Source organism: Heterostelium album (assembly GCF_000004825.1).
Source record: "Heterostelium album PN500 unplaced genomic scaffold PPL_scaffold9, whole genome shotgun sequence".
Lineage (NCBI taxonomy): Eukaryota > Evosea > Eumycetozoa > Acytosteliales > Acytosteliaceae > Heterostelium > Heterostelium album.
The window spans coordinates 1,588,012-1,606,798 of NW_008805071.1; the positions used below are offsets into that span (position 1 = coordinate 1,588,012).

Genomic DNA, 18,787 nt, shown 5'->3' on the forward strand with positions numbered 1-18,787 from the left:
AGTGAGTGAGTGAGTGGATGGGTGTGTGTTGTTATGATTTGATTTGATAGTTGTTTTTAATTTTTAGATGTGTAGTGAAAAGAGTATAAATATATAAAAATAGAACTCTTGTTTTTAGTTATAATGACAATTACAAAGTTCTAGTTTTAATATATTTAATTGTTGTTACCAACAGTCTAACTAATATCTAAGATATATAAAAAATACTATTACTATCTACACAATAATGCAAATCAATCAATAAAAAAATAGTAAAAAAAAATTTTGTTTTTTGATTTTTTTTTGATCGTAAGGTGGCAAAAAAATTAACTCCCTTGTTAAAAAATAAAAAATCAAAAAATAAAAGATATTTTTGCTGATGATTTTTGTCAAAAAAATAAAATAAAAACATCATTTTAAAAAGCCACGAACTTTCATCTTAAAAGATATTTTTTATTTTAGGGTGGATGAACAAACCCTTCCCGATTATTATTGTTTATGAATTATGAATATCATTGATTATTTTTTTGATTAAATAACTAAATGATTATTATATTCACATATATGTACATATTTTATTTTTTAATTTTATGTATATATGATTTATTTTATTTTGTTTTATTTATTTATTTATTAAAAGAGATTATTTATTTATGGTAATCTCTTTTCCAATTCGATACCATCATCATTACCCTTCATTGTTGCTACAGTGTATTTCCATGATGCAACTGATGTGGTTGGCTGTTTTTGTTTTATAAAAAAAAAAAAAAAAAAAAAAGGTTCAAAAAAGGAAATATTGTTAGTGAATTTGTTAAAATGTTAATTCTTGATATTGTTATTGATTATTGATTAATACATACAAGTAAAAAGATGATGAATGACCAGAATAAAGTAGTTGAAACAGCGAGATATTGTCTGATTCCACTGCAGTATTCACTGTAGATCGAGGTACCACCACAACTGTTTTTGATGTAACGTGGTAAGAACTTTGAGTAGATAATGAAAACAATGAATGCTTCCAAAGTGGTCAAGACAGCCATTATAAAGAAGAGTTGAGTGAGCTTCTCACGTCTAAAGATTGTGGAGAGCATTCCGACGACACCAGTGAACAAACAACAGATACCATTAGCGTAGTAAGCCCATGAGTGTTCAGTCTTTACATTTTTATATGCCCAACAAACTGCAATTTGTGTAACTCCAAATGCCTATAGTTAAAAATAATTGTAAAAAGTTGTTAGTTTCCAAATAAATATCTTTGTTTATTTTTGGTTTTAGGAGATACCTACAAATAAGGCGGTTGATAAAATACCAATGGCGATTTTAGATGAAATCTTCATTTTTAATTGTGGTTAAGCTTTGTTGTTGATTTTGGTAGTATTTACAAGAATATATTATGATATTAATAAATAAATAAATATGGAAGTGAACTTTTCTTTTTGACAAGAAAAAATCTTAATAGTAGTACAATATCTTATAATTAATATAAACAATTTAATAATTGGATGGATTTTGATTTGTTGTTGGAAACAAAATATGAAATGAGTATGAAAACAAAACAGTAAAATAAAAAATAAAAAAAAAATTATTTATTATGTTCTCTAACTTGTTGGTAACTAATTATATTTGTATTTTAAAACATTAAATGTTGTCGATGCTAATGGGTATTGGGCATGTAAATTCAAAAAATAATATTAAAAATTAAATTTTATTATTTCAAAAAATCCAAACACCAAAACAACCTCAAATTTTTTTAAATAAATAATTAGCAGTTAGACTTTTAAAGTGAGAAGGCATAAAAAATAACTTTACAAGCATATTGTTGGTTTTTTTTTTGTTTTTCTTTGCCAAACCACAAATCCAAAAGATATTTTCTTTCTTGTGTAATTTATCATTGAATTTTCAGTTTTAAAATGCCTGTGCCCACCACAATAAACTTTCACACATGATTAGTTTTAAAAATAAATTCAACCCCCACAATTTGATGGTTAATACTGAAAAATAATCACCCTGAAATTTCAATCAAAAAAGATGGGCGATATCATACAATAGTTTTTCAAAATTTCAAATAATTTGCTTCAATAAAGTTTTGCAATTTTTTCATGAAAATGCTAAATATCCCAAGTCGTTTTGTGTTTGTTTTAGTTGTTTTTTTTTTTTGTGGAACAGGATATAATTTTTTTTTTTTTTTTTAAAGTTTAAGAGGTTACACAGTGAGGATGGTACTGTTGATAAACGATTATTTTTGTTCTCTGTTGGACTCTGGGGAAATTTCTAAGTTCTTTTTTGAAAGAGAGACGAGATTTTAGATTTTAGATTCGAGATTAATTGGAATATGGGTTTTCGATCAATACACGTTTTTGGTAGTTGATCTGTCTGGGGAGGTACAATTGCTTTTCCCCCTGTATCAGAGAATACCACCGACCACTCATAAAAGGACATTTCACGACTACTTTAAAGATGTGTTGAATTTGTTTGTTGTTGTAATCACCCGATACCAATGTTTATATAAACCACTACCAATACTTTTTTGATATATTAAATTCATTTCAAACCAACTTAACCTAACTTAATTAATTACATATAATTACACAACACACACATGTATTACATTTTTTTTTTTGTTTTTTTATTTTCAAAGTTGTTGTTTGCTTGTTTGATTCGTTTTTGTTATACACACACGTGTAGAACCTAATAACTTAATTAATTACATTCTGCATCACATAGCAAAGAATTGATAGATATCTATTCATCTAACCACAACCTCTACTACTACTAACTATTGTTAGTTCTCTTATTATTATTATTATCATCTGAGATTACATCTTCATATATGTATGTTGTTATCATTTAGGAAGTTGTGTATTTGTTGTAGTTGTCGTTGTGCCATTGAGATTACCATTACCATTACCATTGGCATGACCATTACCAAGTAAAAGAGTTGTTGGTGAAGTTGTATTTGTTGTGTTTGCAATCTTTTCTTGATGTTTTTCTAGATTTTGGAGATTCCATAAAGATTTGCCAAGTTGTTCTTCCTGTGATTGATAGTCAGCGTGTTAAGTTATCGTTTTTTATTATTTATAAATAAATATAATATTCTTATACATACTCTTGAATAAGGTTGTGCCATATCTTTTAAGAATGCTCTACTCAAAGCAACAGCCATATCAGTCGAAAGATTAAGGTGTTGAGGTTGACAAAACTGTAATATCCACTGTGGTAGTTTATTTCTCTTATCAAGTCTATTATATCTCTGTTATTATGATTATTAATAATAATAAAGTTAGTTAAATGTAGTATTATAAAATATTGATTATTATCTATATACATACTTTATCAGCAAATATCATTATACCATAATCTGATTTACCACGTATAACTCTACCTACACATTGAGAAGCTGTTCTCATTGCGTCGAACGTCAGGAATTCATTTTCTTTGATTTGATACTTGTCACGTTGATACTCGAGACGTGCACGTAGTACGCGACTCTCAGTGTTGATATAGGGTATACCGTAGAGAATAACGCAACGACCGTATTGATTGTCGAAATCGATACCCTCAGACACCTTACCACGCGCCACCGAGAGTAGAACAGCACCTCTACCACTGTCACATGCCTTCTTGTAGTTCTGCAGTGCCAGAGCAGACTCTGCAGCGTCGGAGGTCTCTACGAATATCAATTTGTTATTCAAAATATTGTTGAGCAGACCCATTTCATTCCAAACCGATACGATCTGCTCCATATAGCTATAGGATGTAAAGAAACATATGATTCCATCCGGTACAATCGCTGACATCTCCACAAGCAACGCACCATAGTTTCTAATAACAGCTGTATCCGCTCTAACATCAAACTTTGTGCTAACCGAAATTTGATCACTTCCTCTTGTTAATATCTAATTGATAGTAGTAAATAAACAATGTTTTAGTAGAAGTTATAAAGATGTATGTTGTGTATGTATGTATGTATGTTTGTATGTATTACTTACACATGGACAAATACAACTTCTATGTAAACTCATTGATAGTTGTTCAACTAGCGATGGTCTAAAGTTGAGAATCTTTTGGTAGATATCGATTGGCGACAGTGTACCAGAGGTGATAATGACCGATTTGTACTTGTCAAAGATTGGTTTCATACCGATCGAAGCATCGAGACAGCAGAATTGAAAGATAGGATCGTATTGATTAGGTGTTTTCTGATCGTATGGTTCGATGATGATGATGAATCCATTGCCATAGGTACCGACCAACGTAGCAAAGTCGGCGATAACCGAAATCGACGAGAACTGATTGAGATCCGATATCTGTAGAGTTCTCAGAAGTGAACTGAGACGCGACGAGCAGAATCTCAGTGTTTTAGCAGAGATTGTCGTTAGTTGTGACAACGAACGTAGGAATGACAATGGTGACTCTGAAACTACCATCTGTGTACGCAATCTACTTCGAAGATAATCGATAAATCTTCTCAACACCGACACAAAGTGTTCTGCCTTTCTAATGTTACCGGGTACCACTTCATTAATAACTTCGTTAGGCAGCAGTGGATCTGCTGACATAGTATCACCTGATCTCGCCAATCCTTGAACCAACTTTACATATTCATTCTTCAATCTTTCAGCATCAACCTTTTTCAAACTAAGTTGTTTATTTGTTTGTTAGTTTAGCTGTACAACAAACTGATAAAATATATATTCATATAGATAGATAGATAGATAGATATAGATCTACATACTTTTCAATACCATTATTAATTTTAGTTAGATTCTTTGTTGCATTTTCAATGGTTTGATTGTCAATGTTGATACTTAGTGCATTGATGCAGACGTTATCGATGTTATGCGCTTCGTCAAAGACTACGATAGAGTTGCTAGCGAATTGCGATGAGACCAACGAAGATATCTTTGGATCCAACATGTATTGATAACTGAATATGACTATGTTTGCAAAGTTGATGAGATGTCTCGCCAAGAAGTAAGGACACTGCTTGTTTTTGATACCAAACTCCTTGAGATCCTCAATTGAATAGACACCCTCGAGAAAGATCTCTTTGCCTTGCGCTTCAAAGTTTTCGAAAAACTGACACTTCTCTGCACTGGGATTCTCGCGTGCCCACGGCGCCGTCAGTGCATGACACATCGCGTCAACCACCTTGCCGTCACGCTCGTCCGACACTCTTGGATGCACACAGAGATTACGACGACTGGTCATCGCAAGAGCAAGCGTCTTTGGTGCACTCTCACCGAGTTCTGCATTTCTGTAGGTGAGGACACGTCTTGCCTCTTCCATGGCTTGTTCAATCTCTGGTACCGTTCTCGAGCAATAGATCAACTTGGCAGTGGGATGCACCACCTGATACGAAGAGATCAGCGACAGCAACGACACTGTCTTTCCAGTACCCGAAGGCATCTCCAACATACATGGTCCCTAAATAAATAAATAGATAGATAGATAGATAAGATATGTAGCGTAATTGATATTGTATTGATAGGTAAGTAGGTACATATATGTTATCAATGTATTTCAAAGTTTCTTAATAATATCTTACACCAGCATCTAATGCTTTCTTCAAAGCAACCATGTAGTTGTATTGCTCAGGATATATATATGCATAGGGAAAGTAAACATCAAGCTCATCTATTTTAAATTTCATTTTCTTTTATCTATAAATATAATAGATCGCTTGATAATTTGACAATCTAAATTATTCATTTACATTTTTGGTTGAAATAATTTAGAATTTTTTTTGACGAATTCCACTAAATTGTTGATCTTCACCCACCAAACTACGATCATCAAACTCTAATCATTTAAAACAAAATAGTCATAATTAAATTTATGAACATATATAGAGGATGACAATAAAATTCTGGTTTATTAAATAAGAATTAATTTACAATGGTCTGGTGTTAATTAGTTGAGCTGGTGCTGGGTATGGTACATTTTTTAAATTAGATTGTTCAATTCTGCTGTTGTCATCGAGCCAGAAGCATACTAAAGTATGTCCTGCGTAGCTATTGACTTCACCTGGAAGTTTAATCTTCTTTCCACCAATACAGGTCCAGAAGAATGGTACTCCTTCATCTTTCCAGCACTCCAATTGAAGTGTGGAGTAGTTGCTCATGTTGATCCATGCAGCTTCAAAACGGAATTGCTCAGACCATTGAAGGCTTGATGGTGATGGTGGAAAGAATGGGGTTGCTTCATTGTTACCGGCTACTTTAATCTCTTTCCATGGTGCAGTACCATTTTGTGAAGATTCACAAACTCTAATAGCTCTATATTAAAGATATTAATTAAAATCTTTAAAATATTTGTTTTTGTTTTAATTTTATATTGAAATTACCTTGACCAAGAACCTTTTTCCACTGCCAAAACTAATCTAAAATGATTTGGCATGCAATCTTGGGTATGAAACTTAACAAAATGAACTGTTTCATAATAGTTTTCAATTGGTCTATCAATAATATCGGTTGGTGGTAATGCTCCTACATTATTATAAAAGATTAGTTTAGACTTTTTAAAGAAACATATACATTTTTTTTTTGTTTAGAACAATTAATTACCTGGTGCTCCCATTTTTATTTCTTTGTTTAACTTGTTAGTTTATTTTTGAAATGATCTTAACAATGTCTTTACATGATTTTATAGTTAGAAAAAATGATGTTTTAATTTATTTATTTTATATTCTTGGTTCTTTGAATTAAATATATGTAAACAAATATCTTCTCATTTAGAAAAGATAGCTTGCACAATTACATGTAAATTTTTTGTGATAATTTGTTGAACTTTTGTTTTTGGTGGGGGTCACCAGATTCTGCATGCCCTTTTTTTTAAAGAATAGGAATATTTTTACGAAAAAATAAATAGGTATGATGATGATGAAAAATTCTTGATTTATTTATTTCGAATTTATAATTGTCTGGTGTTAATTGGTTGAGCTGGTGCAGGGAATGGTAGATTTTGTAAGCTAGATTGTTGAATTCTGCTCTTGTTATCGAGCCAGAAGCATACTAAAGTATATCCTGCATAGTCATTGGCTTCTCCTGGTAGTTTAATCTTTCCACCAATACAGGTCCAGAAGAATGCTATTCCTTCATCTTTCCACACTCTAATTGAAGTGTGGATACTTTTGATCCATGCAGCTTCAAAACGGAATTGCTCAGACAATTGAAGGCTTGAGGGTGATGGTGGAAAGAATGGGGTTGCTTCATTGTTATCGGCTACTTTAATCTCTTTACATTTTTTTGAATTTGATAAACCAAAGGGATTAAAACATTAGTTTGAATAAGAAAAACTCTAACTTTGTGATCATACCTACAGATCGAACATTAAAATGAAGGCTAAGGGTTATCACGAGACAACATTAAAAGACTATTTTCAGATTTGCTTGTGACAAGGTATCCAAGTGGATTGAGCTGAAATTTGGTTCAACCAAATAGAACATTCTGTTTAAAATAACTTCTATAATATAATCTTCACAATCTTAAGTTATTATTAATAGTTTTAGTCAAAAGTACTAGGTTTTAATTAATTGTAAAAATATTCGTAACTCTGATAATAGGATTTATTTTAATTTTAATATATATTTGATTTAAATATATTATAATGATATTAAAGATTTAAATGAATAAAAGAATTGACTACTCATCAATAATTTTATCACTGATTTCCATGTTTTGAATGGCTTCGGGTGCCAGTCTTAGCATAGCCATCGTATGAATATGCTGGACACGTAGTCTGTTTATGAATGGTCTGAACACAAAGAGATAGATCAATAGGAGAATGACAGCGGTCACTGCCATCACAGCGGTAATTACATTGATTGCAGTTTGCTGGATATCTTGCCAGTATTGGAAGTAGAGGAACGACGCCCTGTCCAGTCCATCGAGCAACTCTTTCTTTCCGATCTCGTTGAGCCAAATAATGTCGGTGTTGTTCGACTGTATCTGGTTGGCCTGAGTGTTCTGCAGCGAGAGTGAATGCATAATGAATGTATCGACGATCCAGTCCAGTCCACGCACAACCTCTGAGTAGTAAGGATCGGTAGCTGGACGACACTGACTGGTATTGACCATCCAACAGGTGTAGCTATCATCTTCGGCACCGTCCATGAGCGATCGGGTCGCTGGAATATCTGGGAGTGACTGGTGATTGAATTGGAATTCCTCAGTGACATTTGCCATCCATTCGCCAGTACCGTCATTCATCAATCTTGGCGATAGAATTCTGGTGACCAAAGAATTCAAAATACGGGCATCGACCGCACGCTTTGAATTTCTGGCAACAAAACTTCCAGAGTCATAGTCCACAAAGATTCTATCGAAGGAAATAAACAATCCCATGGTGATGAATCCAAACAATAAGAATAGAGCTACTGCATAGGATATATGCAGTCTCTTTAACACTGATCTAATTGTTTTCTTATTGATATTCCGCTTGTTTTGACCATCCCATGTTGCGGCTACATCAATCTCGGTGTCACGTTGTTCTTTTGGTTCGGGAGCGATATACTCTTTGGAAAGGTTAGACTTCTTTAGATTACCTGTCGATTGATGAATCAATGGTTTGATATCATCTTTGGATGTGGCGATGGAATCTTTTCTACCGGTTGCCAAAAGAATGGAGTGCTTTGAAATTTCAATGGAATCACCTTTTCTTGGTGAACTTGACGATGTTGTTTGTACGTCTTCATCATTTTCATTATTATTATTGTTATTGTTGTTGTTGTTATTATCTTCATTGCGTAGTGTATTATTGATGATGGCAGTCTCTTCATCGGTATCAAACATTAAATCTCTATCGCTTCCACTGTCCAAATTTAACATTTTAATCTTTTGTTTTGACATTTTCAAAACGAGATCTCTTGGTGCCAGTGAAAAGAGAATGAGTGTACGGATTTTCTCTCGCGAGATTCTCGATACGATCGGTCGGAAGAATAGCACACCAATGAGAATGAGCAATACAAATATGGCCAACCAGAAATAAATAATGTCCAGCGATAGATTATCTGCTTTGTTTTGCATGGTGACAATATAGGCTTCTTGTAGGTCAAAGAACATTTGCGAGATACCTTTTGGTCCATTGTCGGAAACGAATCTAAAGTAAGGATTGTAATAGGCGGTATAACCAAACAATGTAATGTTTCCCTCGGCACCCAACATAGCACGTCCATTGTCAACAAAAAGATTTCCACCTTTCCAGGAATTGTAGATTTGACTGGTAGTTGAATTCTTCCATGATAAATAACCTTCGGTATTGTTTCTACCACCATTACCACCACCAGTAGTACCATTACCACCATTACCGCCATTCCAGGAATTATTTCTATTACCCCAATTTCCAGGTTGGAATTGCTGATTGTTATTTCCAATTGATAAAAATAAGGAAAGAACAACGGATGGTTCTTCGTAGAGATCTGCTAGGATGTCGTCGTTGGCAGGTCTGGTCTTGTTGAATTGACCAAAAGTAAATAGAACATCACCAATATCATAGATGTTGGAAAGGCCACTTTCACGTTTGATTTGAGCCATCTTGTCGGATACATATGCGCTTGTGGATGTTTCACCCCAATAGACTGCACGATGGATATTCTCCAATATGTTCAATGATCTCTGAGTGCTCTGAACCAACATTGTGAAATTGGCAAGTGCTTGGGCAGAAGTGATATTAAGACCACCGAAACCTCCAGGTCCATTCCATCGACCTCTTCCACCACCTCCACCACCTCCACCACCTCCATTACCACCTGGTCTACCAGTTGTACTACCTGAGCCAGTTGTCGCCGATCCAGTTGTCGGTGATCCAGTTCCTGTAGTCGAGTTTGAAGTTGCCAATAAAGATTCAAAGAGAATATTACCAGCGGTTAAAGTAGGATCTGTAGTTGATGTAGTAGTGGTAGTTGTCGGATCCGTGGTAGATGTAGTAGTGGTAGTAGTAGTTTGATCAGTTGTTGCGGATCCAGTTGTTGATGTGCCAGTGGTTGAAGAACCGGTTCCAGTGGTCGGTGATCCAGTTCCAGTTGTTGGTGATCCAGTTCCAGTTGTTGGCGATCCAGTTCCAGTGGTCGGTGATCCAGTTCCGGTTGTTGGAGATCCAGTTCCAGTGGTTTGTGATCCAGTTCCAGTTGTTGGACGTCCAGTCGATCCTCCGGTCCAGCCACCTGTTCCATTGTTATCCTCCATGTTCTTTTGGATTACATAAGTGATAGCATATTGTTGCATATTGTTAAAATTGGATGCAATGTTATTGGATTCGATGGCAGCTTCTCCAAGTGAGAGAATATCACCAAATGAATTACGTTGGTTGACCATTTGATTTCTGAGAACTACCAAACAGATAATAGTAAATATAATACATAGCACTGTTGTACCAATCATGAGCCAAGAGAGTTTGTTAATGGAATTTGACTGTTGGAATGCTTCGTATCTATGACCCTTTCTGCTGGACTCTGAGGAGTTTGTTTCCGAGTGGTGTGACGACTCCTCCTTCGATGCGCTTGCCATTGGATCATCAATGTCCAAACGCTCCATTGGTATTCCATCGGCATCGAGAATGGGTACATGGTTAACGTCATCGTCATCCTCTTCATGATCGATTGACAACACTTTGATATGCTCCGTTGAGATGCTCTTACTCATCTTGTCTTCTATTTGATCGGCTTTTCTTCTGAGACGTACAGCACGATCCTTATCCTTGACAATCTCCTCAATAAACTGGGCATAGTCTCTGATAACTCTAACAGAAGATGGATTTAAACTCAATAGTCTTTCATATTGGTCGGTGGCTTTGGTTTCGGTGTCGGCGATCTTTCCAGAGAGTTGGCTCAGTCGTTGTAGGTCAACGGTTTCGTGGAGAAGATGACGCCAGAAACGACGAACATAATTCAGGCATGCATAGTGATATTTTCTGGCACCCATATAAAGCTTCTTGAATTCCATGTACGAAACAAAGTCTTGGATTTTTCCAGACTCCGGTCCTCTCAGCTCGGAATCCATCAGTTGCTCACGTTCCTTGTCGTGACGGAAAATAAAGAATCTAATGTCGAACGGTGGATTCATACGTCTGAGTTTCTCGAGAGCTGCATATCCGATGTGACGATCCTTTCTTACACTGAACAAAAAGTTGGCATATGCCATCCAGACCAAAGAAGAATCCGGGTAGTATTGAAGTCCGGCTTGGAAGAGGTAGTTGGCACGGTCAATCGATTCTTGATCTTGCTTTCTCAAAATGTGACGAGCCATAATCTCAACAAAGAATGCAAACGTAATCTTCTTCTCAAAGAATGGGAATTTAATTTGGTGTCTTGAACCCAATTGGTGCTCTTCGAATTTGACAACTCTATTGTTTCCAGTGGCTGCACTAGCATTATTAATATTTCCCAATGATCTATCAGATTGATTTGGTGAACCTTCCTTATACATTAAATTTTTTACTTGTGATGTTATATATAAATAAAACATTCCTATAAAGATAAAAAAGAGAATTATGAACAAATTAGAACAACTAATTATAATTAAAAAAAATAATAAAAAGAGTAAAGCAACTTACTGCAACCAAAATAACCAGCAAAAAATGCAGGAATCACACCAACAATAACAAGATAACATGTTGCAGGAGATGTTTTATCATTGACTATTAAGGTAATGATTGTACATAAACTTATCCATAATACAGAAGAATAGAATCCAGATTTCTATTTTAAAAATAAAATTGGTTAGAAAACGACTTTTTATAGATTACTAACAATTTGATTGAAAACTTTCATGTTAAACTTACAATATGATTCAATCTTTGATTTGAATATGGCATAAATACAATTGAACCACCGACACACCATATCATACCAATGAAATAAACAATTGCCAATAACCATGGATAATCTGTCAGAAGTTCATAAAAGAATGCAAAAATAGTCTTTACCAAAAGTACTGTAATATCAAACTATAATAATTATTATTATTCTTTTTTGTTAATATAATTATAATTTTGGTTTGCTTTTTAAATAATATTTAATTAACAACTTACACGAGCATGTGACTTTGAGAATCTATCTTTAATATTACTATCAAACTCATAGTAGGTAACAGAACTGCTGAATGCCACCAATGTGAACAGTATAATATAGATGATCGAGAAGATGGTAATCGATATATTCTGATTGCCATAGCAAAGTACACCAGAGAAACGATCCAACTCGCCAGACTTACAATCCAAACCCATCAAAAACAATGAGATAATAGGAATATAAAGCACTGCGACCGAGAACGACACGAACCAACGAATCGATCTGATGAACCACAGGTTTGCAATCTTTCCACGATAAAACTCATATGCAATATACCAGATATTGATAAATCCAAGAGTCATCAGACCTATAGCTATCCAAAAAAGGATAGTATAGCTGTCATATGACAATTCTACGGACGGATGTGAAATAGGTGATATAATTAAACGAAGATAACTATCATCATTTCAAATTTCAAGTAAATAAAGTAAAACAATTAGTTAGTGATCAATAACATTATTTAATTTTGTGAGAATTAAATTACTACATACTGTCCTACATCGCCACCCCATGGAAAGAACTTTTTGAAACCAAACGATACTAATTCTAAAATTGATGTTATGATTGGAGATTTGAAAAGGTGTTTTAGTGGTTTTTTTTTTTTGGTTGTGATTTTTTTTTTATGTTAATTAATTAAAAGTAATGGGGGCATAGGTATGAAATTCCAGTTTGATGAATTTATGACCATTCTTTAGAAAATCATAAAACATGATATTTAATACTTACGAATGAATTCAATAATAAGACTTATAATTGTTAAAATACGTGGGAATGTATTTCCTTTTGTCATTGTATATAATACTCCGAAAGCACCTGATTATTGAAAAAAAAAGAAAATTAATTTTTCATGAATAATAAGAAACCTATAGATATGATTATTTACCCTTTTCTATTGACTTTGAAAAATTCAAAATCTTACCAAGTGATCCTGTGGAATCACCTGATGTACTTGAATACTTCTTTGAGTGTACAGACATTGTTGGTGATGATGATGTTGTTGGAGACAACAATTATCAAAAGAGTAGAATGTGTGAAGTGATCACAGATAGGAAGAAGAGATAAGAAAAAGAAGTTGAAAATAAAGAACAGTAATTATACAAATAAATATTATAAAGATGAATGATTGGTTTGGTCAAGTAAAGAAAAATGAAAGTAAAAATGGTATGTTTGTTAACAAAACAAGAATCACCTTCAGGTTAAAATTAGGATTGTTTTTTTTCTTTTGTTTGCTAGAAAAAAGACATGATAAAATAGGTTTGATGTCGTAAACATCTAAACTAAAAAACAAACAAAGTATTTTTTGCAAAATCAATCCCGGATACATTAAAGTTCATTGGATGGCTCACCCACTACAAAACCTTGAAAACTGTCGATATTTTGAGTAGATCAATTAGCAAAAACAAAAATAAATGTGAGACACCTGTTAGTAAGTTTTGATTTGACAACAGAACACCACAAACCCATTAAGCGAAATCCTCTAAATCGACTAATTATTAAAATATAAATAGAAACAACTTTTTATTTTAGAATCGTTTCAAGGTTTTGTTAATTTTTGACCAATTGGATTGAAAGTGTTGGTTTGATGATCTGATCATCAACATTTTTTTTATTCGGGGAGATGGTTTTTGCATTTTGAAGTGGTGCGCAAAGAGACATAATCCACACCTTTTCAAAAGTTTAGAAATTTTTTGGTAAACTTTTTTTTTTTGTTCTAGATTTTTTTCCATTACAAATGCAAACATCGGATTTTTTTGCCCAAAAGCCAAGCAAAAACGATCTCTAAAAACACTTTTTAAAACTGAAATTATAACCCGCAAATAAAAAAAAGTGATCATTTTTTGAATGAACACATTAAAAATGTACTTTGATGGTTTGGAGCGAGTAAAATCATTCATAAAACCAAACAAACTTCTTTTTGATCCCCCAAAAAAATTAGACATATTTCAACTTTCGATGACCACTGTAATCGCCTTGTCAGTCCTCATTATATGCAAGTTTTAGTTTATCTGTGATCTTTTATGATTTGAATCACTGAACAAGAGATCTACAATTTATTTTATGAGACACTCTTTTCCATTTATGATATCGATGATCATTATTTAAACTTTAGAATGTAACACTATTTCTCTGAAGGGTACATACAAAATGAGATCAAGCCTCACTCAAGATCGTTTATTTTATTTTATTTTCTTTTCTTTTATTTTCTTTTTTTTATTATAAAGTTTGGAATACAACATAACAAAATCAGACATTCAAATTTATTTTACTCAAGTAAATGCTTACATCTAGATGGATTGAACTAAAAGTCTTTGTTCTTGTTTTTTTTTGACCTATTCCCAATTTTCAACTAACTTACGAAATCAGATCAGTCTGTCTTGTTCAGGATCTACCTTTATAGGGCTTAGGTCTTAAAGTTTGCATGCAATCTATTCTATTTTATGAACATAATCTTGATTTAACATTCAACTCTATTTTGATGTTATCTTTGTTTATCTAATTATTGTTTGCATCATATTATAGTGAAATATAAATATAAATATTAAATTTAAAAAAAAATTTTATTAAAGTTTTATTTTAAAATAATCTGTATCTAAATGAGTAGAAGTGATATGATATCATCTTATTGAGCTTTTTACAAAGCTTACATGCTATGATTTTTATTTAAATGAGTTCTTATAACTCTGTTAACTTGTTGTTGAGGAAAACAACCTTAATGAATGTTTGTTTAAAAAAATAAAATTTAGAAAAAAAAAAAAAAAAATCAAGAAGTTCATATCTTAAAAGAAGTTTAACATCATTTTGATTAAGGTTTTATACACTTGTTACAAGAATGTTTGAATGGTATCAAGTAGTTTTGTTATCAGATGAACAATACATCGCCAGATATGGAAATGATAGAGATAGTAATAACACTCTCTTTAATATTATAATAGATGTTAATAGCCTTGGTGATGAACAACAACAACATCAACTTTATCAGAAAAACTACATATTTATATATAAACTAGATAGATTCAATCAATTTAGATATTTAAATTCAAATATCAATGATGGTAGTAGTTACAACGTTGATAGATTGAAATATCTATGCTATCAACCAGGTAAACAAGAGTTATTATCTACTTTTAGAGTAGCTTCAACAGCAACATCAACAACAGCTGCTACTCCCACTAAAACAACAACAAATAGATTACCAAGAGCTTATTGTTCAGCTAGCTATGCAAAACGATTCAATTTCAAAAAAGATGATATCATTCATTTGAAGACTGTTTCAATTAGTTCTGTTGCATTGGAGCGTGTCGTATTGCTTGCTAACGATCTTCAATCATTCCAAAGTGTAATAACAACAGCAGATCAACATAACAACAACAACAACAATAATAGTAATAACAAGAATAACAATAACTATAAAGCAGATCAAATGTTTAAGAATTACTTAATATCCAATTCTATACTATTTAATCAAGATGCTCGGTTGTCACTCGGTCACAACAATCAGTCGGTATCATTCGAGATCATGGAGTGTTATCCTCTGCTACAGGGATCGATCTCATCGAATACAACGATTATTATTGTCGGTCCAGATCAGCAGTCGGCACTCAATCTCGAGCGCAAGCTAAACAGGCTGGAGATCGGTTCATCTCCATCGTCGCCAGCAGCCAGTAGCAACAGCAGCAACAGCAGTAGCAGTAGCAGCTATCTCTCCAATACCAACTTGAGAGTGTCCAACTTTATCATTCATCCACTCTCGCAATCAATGATATCACCGTCATCGCTCAACCTTGAATCATCAACTACATCATCATCATCTTCAGTATTCTCATCATCAGTAATCTCCTCCTCACAAATCAACTCATCGCTATTCCATTTCACACCCAACTCCAATAGAATTCTCTTAAACAATACAGTTCAAATTAGACAACTAAAGACAATTCCCAGCAATATATATCTACCGCTAATCGATCCAAACTACGATTACCTCTACGATGCAATTGTAACACTAAGTACACTCAAGCAATATGGTCTATTCCACGGTGCCACCATCAAGCTAAAATCACTTATCAATCATAAATATATAGTTATAAAGATATTCTCAATAATGAACAACAACAGCAACAATAGTAGTAATAACAATTATAATAATGATTCAGATTCAATACAATCAGATTTACAATTAGAAGATGGATATGTGTATTTATCACCATTGTCATTGTTCAATTTGGGATATGAACCGAAATCAATTATCATGTCCAGAACATCGAATTTCAATGCAGAGATATCGTTGTTGAAAGGTGTTGCTTTCCCCACTGCTTCACAGGTCAAGATCTCAAGAGTGAAATCCAGTGCATCCGATGGACATGCCACCTATTCCAATCAGCTGATTCAGTTCTTTGATCAAGTGCGTATCTTTAAGGAGGGTGATCTCTTTGCCGTGGAATCCGGTGAGAACTTTGGCAACAATGCAATCGACAACCCACTGATATTCTTCAAGGTGGAATCACTACAGTCTCCGGGTGCAATTACAACGCCATCCGATGAATTCGACCAGTTGTTTGTCATCGACAAAGAGAAGAGTACAATGATTCAAGAGGGATCGTCACAATCGTTGCTACCAGCTCATATCCAGTCATTCCATTCACGAGGAGATCAACAGCAACAAGAGTGTTACGATTTCATTGCCTATGAGAAAGAGTTTCAGAAGATGATTGAATTGACACTGCCATTCTTTCATTCTTTTGAATTCGATTTCAAATGTACATTGCTGTTGAAAGGTGCCAGTGGTGTTGGCAAGAGAACTCTTCTTCGCCAACTATCCAATCATTTAGGATTGCATCTTTTTGAAGTGGATTGCTACCAACTCTACAGTTTCAACGAAGCGGAAAAAGAGTTGAACATCAAGAGAATATTAGAGAGAGCATCTGAAGCAACACCTTCCTTATTGCTTCTTTCTAATTTCGAAGTATTAGAACAATCACCTTCAACCACATTGAATGAGAAAAAAGGTAAATTGAAACTAACTAACAAACAAATAAACAAACAAATTAATTTTCAAATAACTAACACTAAATATATTATTATCTATAATTATAGAATCAAATATTTCCAATATATTAAAAGAAACATTACAATCGATATCTGATAAATTGTTAATGATGGAAACTACATATCAACAACAACAACAACAACCAGCATCATCATCACCATCATCTTCTTCAAAATCAAACAGAATCAATTATCCATTCTTAATTGCTGCAACTGTAAAATCAACTGATGATATGTCTGGAAAACTTAGAAGTTGGTTTAAATATGAAATAGAATTAGATGTAATTATATATATTCATATAGTCATTTTTAAACAACAAGTTAATTAACCAATATTATTATTATTTATTTATTTAGGCACCAGATGAATCTCAAAGATCGAGATTATTAAAGAATATGTTCAATTCTATTCCTATCAATAATTCAGTTTCACTAAAGAATATTGCTATGAGAACAGCTTCTTTTCTACCCTTGAATCTAAAGAATTTGGTGGAGCGATCCGGTATGAAAGCAATGAAGAGAGTGATATCCAATGTTGGAACGATCTCACCAGAGGAAGTTTGTAATTGTGGTATCAGTGTAGTCAATGACGATATCTCGGATGCGCTAGCCGATATGCAAGGTTACCAATCATCGTCACTCGGTGCACCAAAGATTCCAAATGTGAAGTGGGACGATGTCGGAGGTTTGGCCAGTGTAAAGAGTGAAATTATGGATACTATTCAACTGCCACTTGAAAATCCTCATTTATTCTCGTCAGGTATCGGAAAGAGATCCGGAATTCTATTCTATGGTCCACCGGGAACAGGAAAGACTTTGCTTGCCAAAGCGATTGCCACCGAGTGTTCGTTGAATTTCCTCAGCGTCAAAGGACCCGAGCTTATCAACATGTATATCGGTGAGAGTGAAAAGAATATTCGTGATATTTTCAACAAAGCACGTCAAGCCAAACCATGTGTTATCTTTTTCGATGAGCTCGATTCGCTCGCGCCAAGTCGTGGTAATGGCGCCGACAGTGGTGGTGTCATGGATAGAGTCGTATCACAGCTGTTGGCCGAGTTGGATGGTATGCAAAAATCTTCGGATGTTTTCATCATCGGTGCAACCAATCGTCCCGATTTACTGGATCCTGCACTCACCATTCCAGGCAGACTCGACCGTTTACTCTACCTCGGAATCAGTACTGACAAAGATTCACAGCTCAGGATTGTCCAGGCACTGACACGAAAATTCCATCTACACTCGGATGTTGATCTTCGCGCTGTTGTCGAGCGATGTGAAATGAATTTAACTGGATCGGATTTCTATGCGCTTTGTTCAGATGCTTTGGCCAACGCCATCAAAGATATGATTAATCAACTGGAGGAGAAAAGAAAGAAAAAACAAACATCAGCAAGCAATACCTACGGCAAAAATAGTAATATAAATTATGACGATGAAGATGAAGATGAAAATCAACAAGTAATCGTTGCTCAACAACACTTTTTGGATGCAGTCTACGCATTGGTACCTTCAGTAAGCGAAGATGAAATGGCTTATTATCATAAGGTACAAAAGCAATTTACTAAACAAAAATAAAATTTTCTAATGTAATTTATTATCGATGATTGGTGATTGATTGTAAACTTGGGTACCAATGTGATGGTCTTTCCGCCCCTTCTGAGAATTTGAGTGTAAGCCTCGAATAAAATTTGAGAG

General features: G+C 33.9%; 6 protein-coding genes across 6 annotated transcripts; 1 reads left to right on the forward strand and 5 right to left on the reverse strand.

Annotated features, from left to right (window-relative positions):
* Positions 1-630: 630 nt before the first annotated feature.
* PPL_09139 (uncharacterized protein) lies at positions 631-1,316 on the reverse strand (the record flags this gene model as incomplete). Its single annotated transcript, XM_020579936.1, has 3 exons — positions 631-720; positions 840-1,184; positions 1,266-1,316. The coding sequence occupies 3 exons, from the start codon at positions 1,314-1,316 to the stop codon at positions 631-633; spliced, it is 486 nt and encodes a 161-aa protein (XP_020430611.1).
* Positions 1,317-2,822: 1,506 nt separating this feature from the next.
* On the reverse strand, positions 2,823-5,632 carry repD (DEAD/DEAH box DNA helicase; the record flags this gene model as incomplete). The annotated part of the gene is made up of 7 exons (XM_020579937.1): positions 2,823-3,011; positions 3,086-3,229; positions 3,309-3,875; positions 3,969-4,617; positions 4,715-4,916; positions 5,178-5,406; positions 5,528-5,632. 7 exons carry the CDS (start codon positions 5,630-5,632, stop codon positions 2,823-2,825), a joined length of 2,085 nt encoding a protein of 694 aa, XP_020430612.1.
* An 81-nt stretch (positions 5,633-5,713) lies between these two features.
* On the reverse strand, positions 5,714-6,558 carry PPL_09141 (uncharacterized protein; the record flags this gene model as incomplete). Its single annotated transcript, XM_020579938.1, has 5 exons — positions 5,714-5,779; positions 5,824-5,848; positions 5,877-6,257; positions 6,326-6,467; positions 6,546-6,558. 5 exons carry the CDS (start codon positions 6,556-6,558, stop codon positions 5,714-5,716), a joined length of 627 nt encoding a protein of 208 aa, XP_020430613.1.
* Positions 6,559-6,891: 333 nt separating this feature from the next.
* PPL_09142 (uncharacterized protein) lies at positions 6,892-7,426 on the reverse strand (the record flags this gene model as incomplete). The annotated part of the gene is made up of 2 exons (XM_020579939.1): positions 6,892-7,212; positions 7,370-7,426. 2 exons carry the CDS (start codon positions 7,424-7,426, stop codon positions 6,892-6,894), a joined length of 378 nt encoding a protein of 125 aa, XP_020430614.1.
* A 196-nt stretch (positions 7,427-7,622) lies between these two features.
* On the reverse strand, positions 7,623-13,023 carry PPL_09143 (HAT repeat-containing protein; the record flags this gene model as incomplete). The annotated part of the gene is made up of 7 exons (XM_020579940.1): positions 7,623-11,443; positions 11,530-11,674; positions 11,758-11,922; positions 12,007-12,306; positions 12,531-12,592; positions 12,773-12,859; positions 12,930-13,023. The coding sequence occupies 7 exons, from the start codon at positions 13,021-13,023 to the stop codon at positions 7,623-7,625; spliced, it is 4,674 nt and encodes a 1,557-aa protein (XP_020430615.1).
* An 880-nt stretch (positions 13,024-13,903) lies between these two features.
* pex6 (AAA ATPase domain-containing protein) lies at positions 13,904-18,667 on the forward strand (the record flags this gene model as incomplete). The annotated part of the gene is made up of 6 exons (XM_020579941.1): positions 13,904-14,046; positions 14,269-14,317; positions 14,411-14,451; positions 14,855-17,049; positions 17,138-17,370; positions 17,447-18,667. The coding sequence occupies 6 exons, from the start codon at positions 13,904-13,906 to the stop codon at positions 18,665-18,667; spliced, it is 3,882 nt and encodes a 1,293-aa protein (XP_020430616.1).
* Positions 18,668-18,787: the final 120 nt, after the last annotated feature.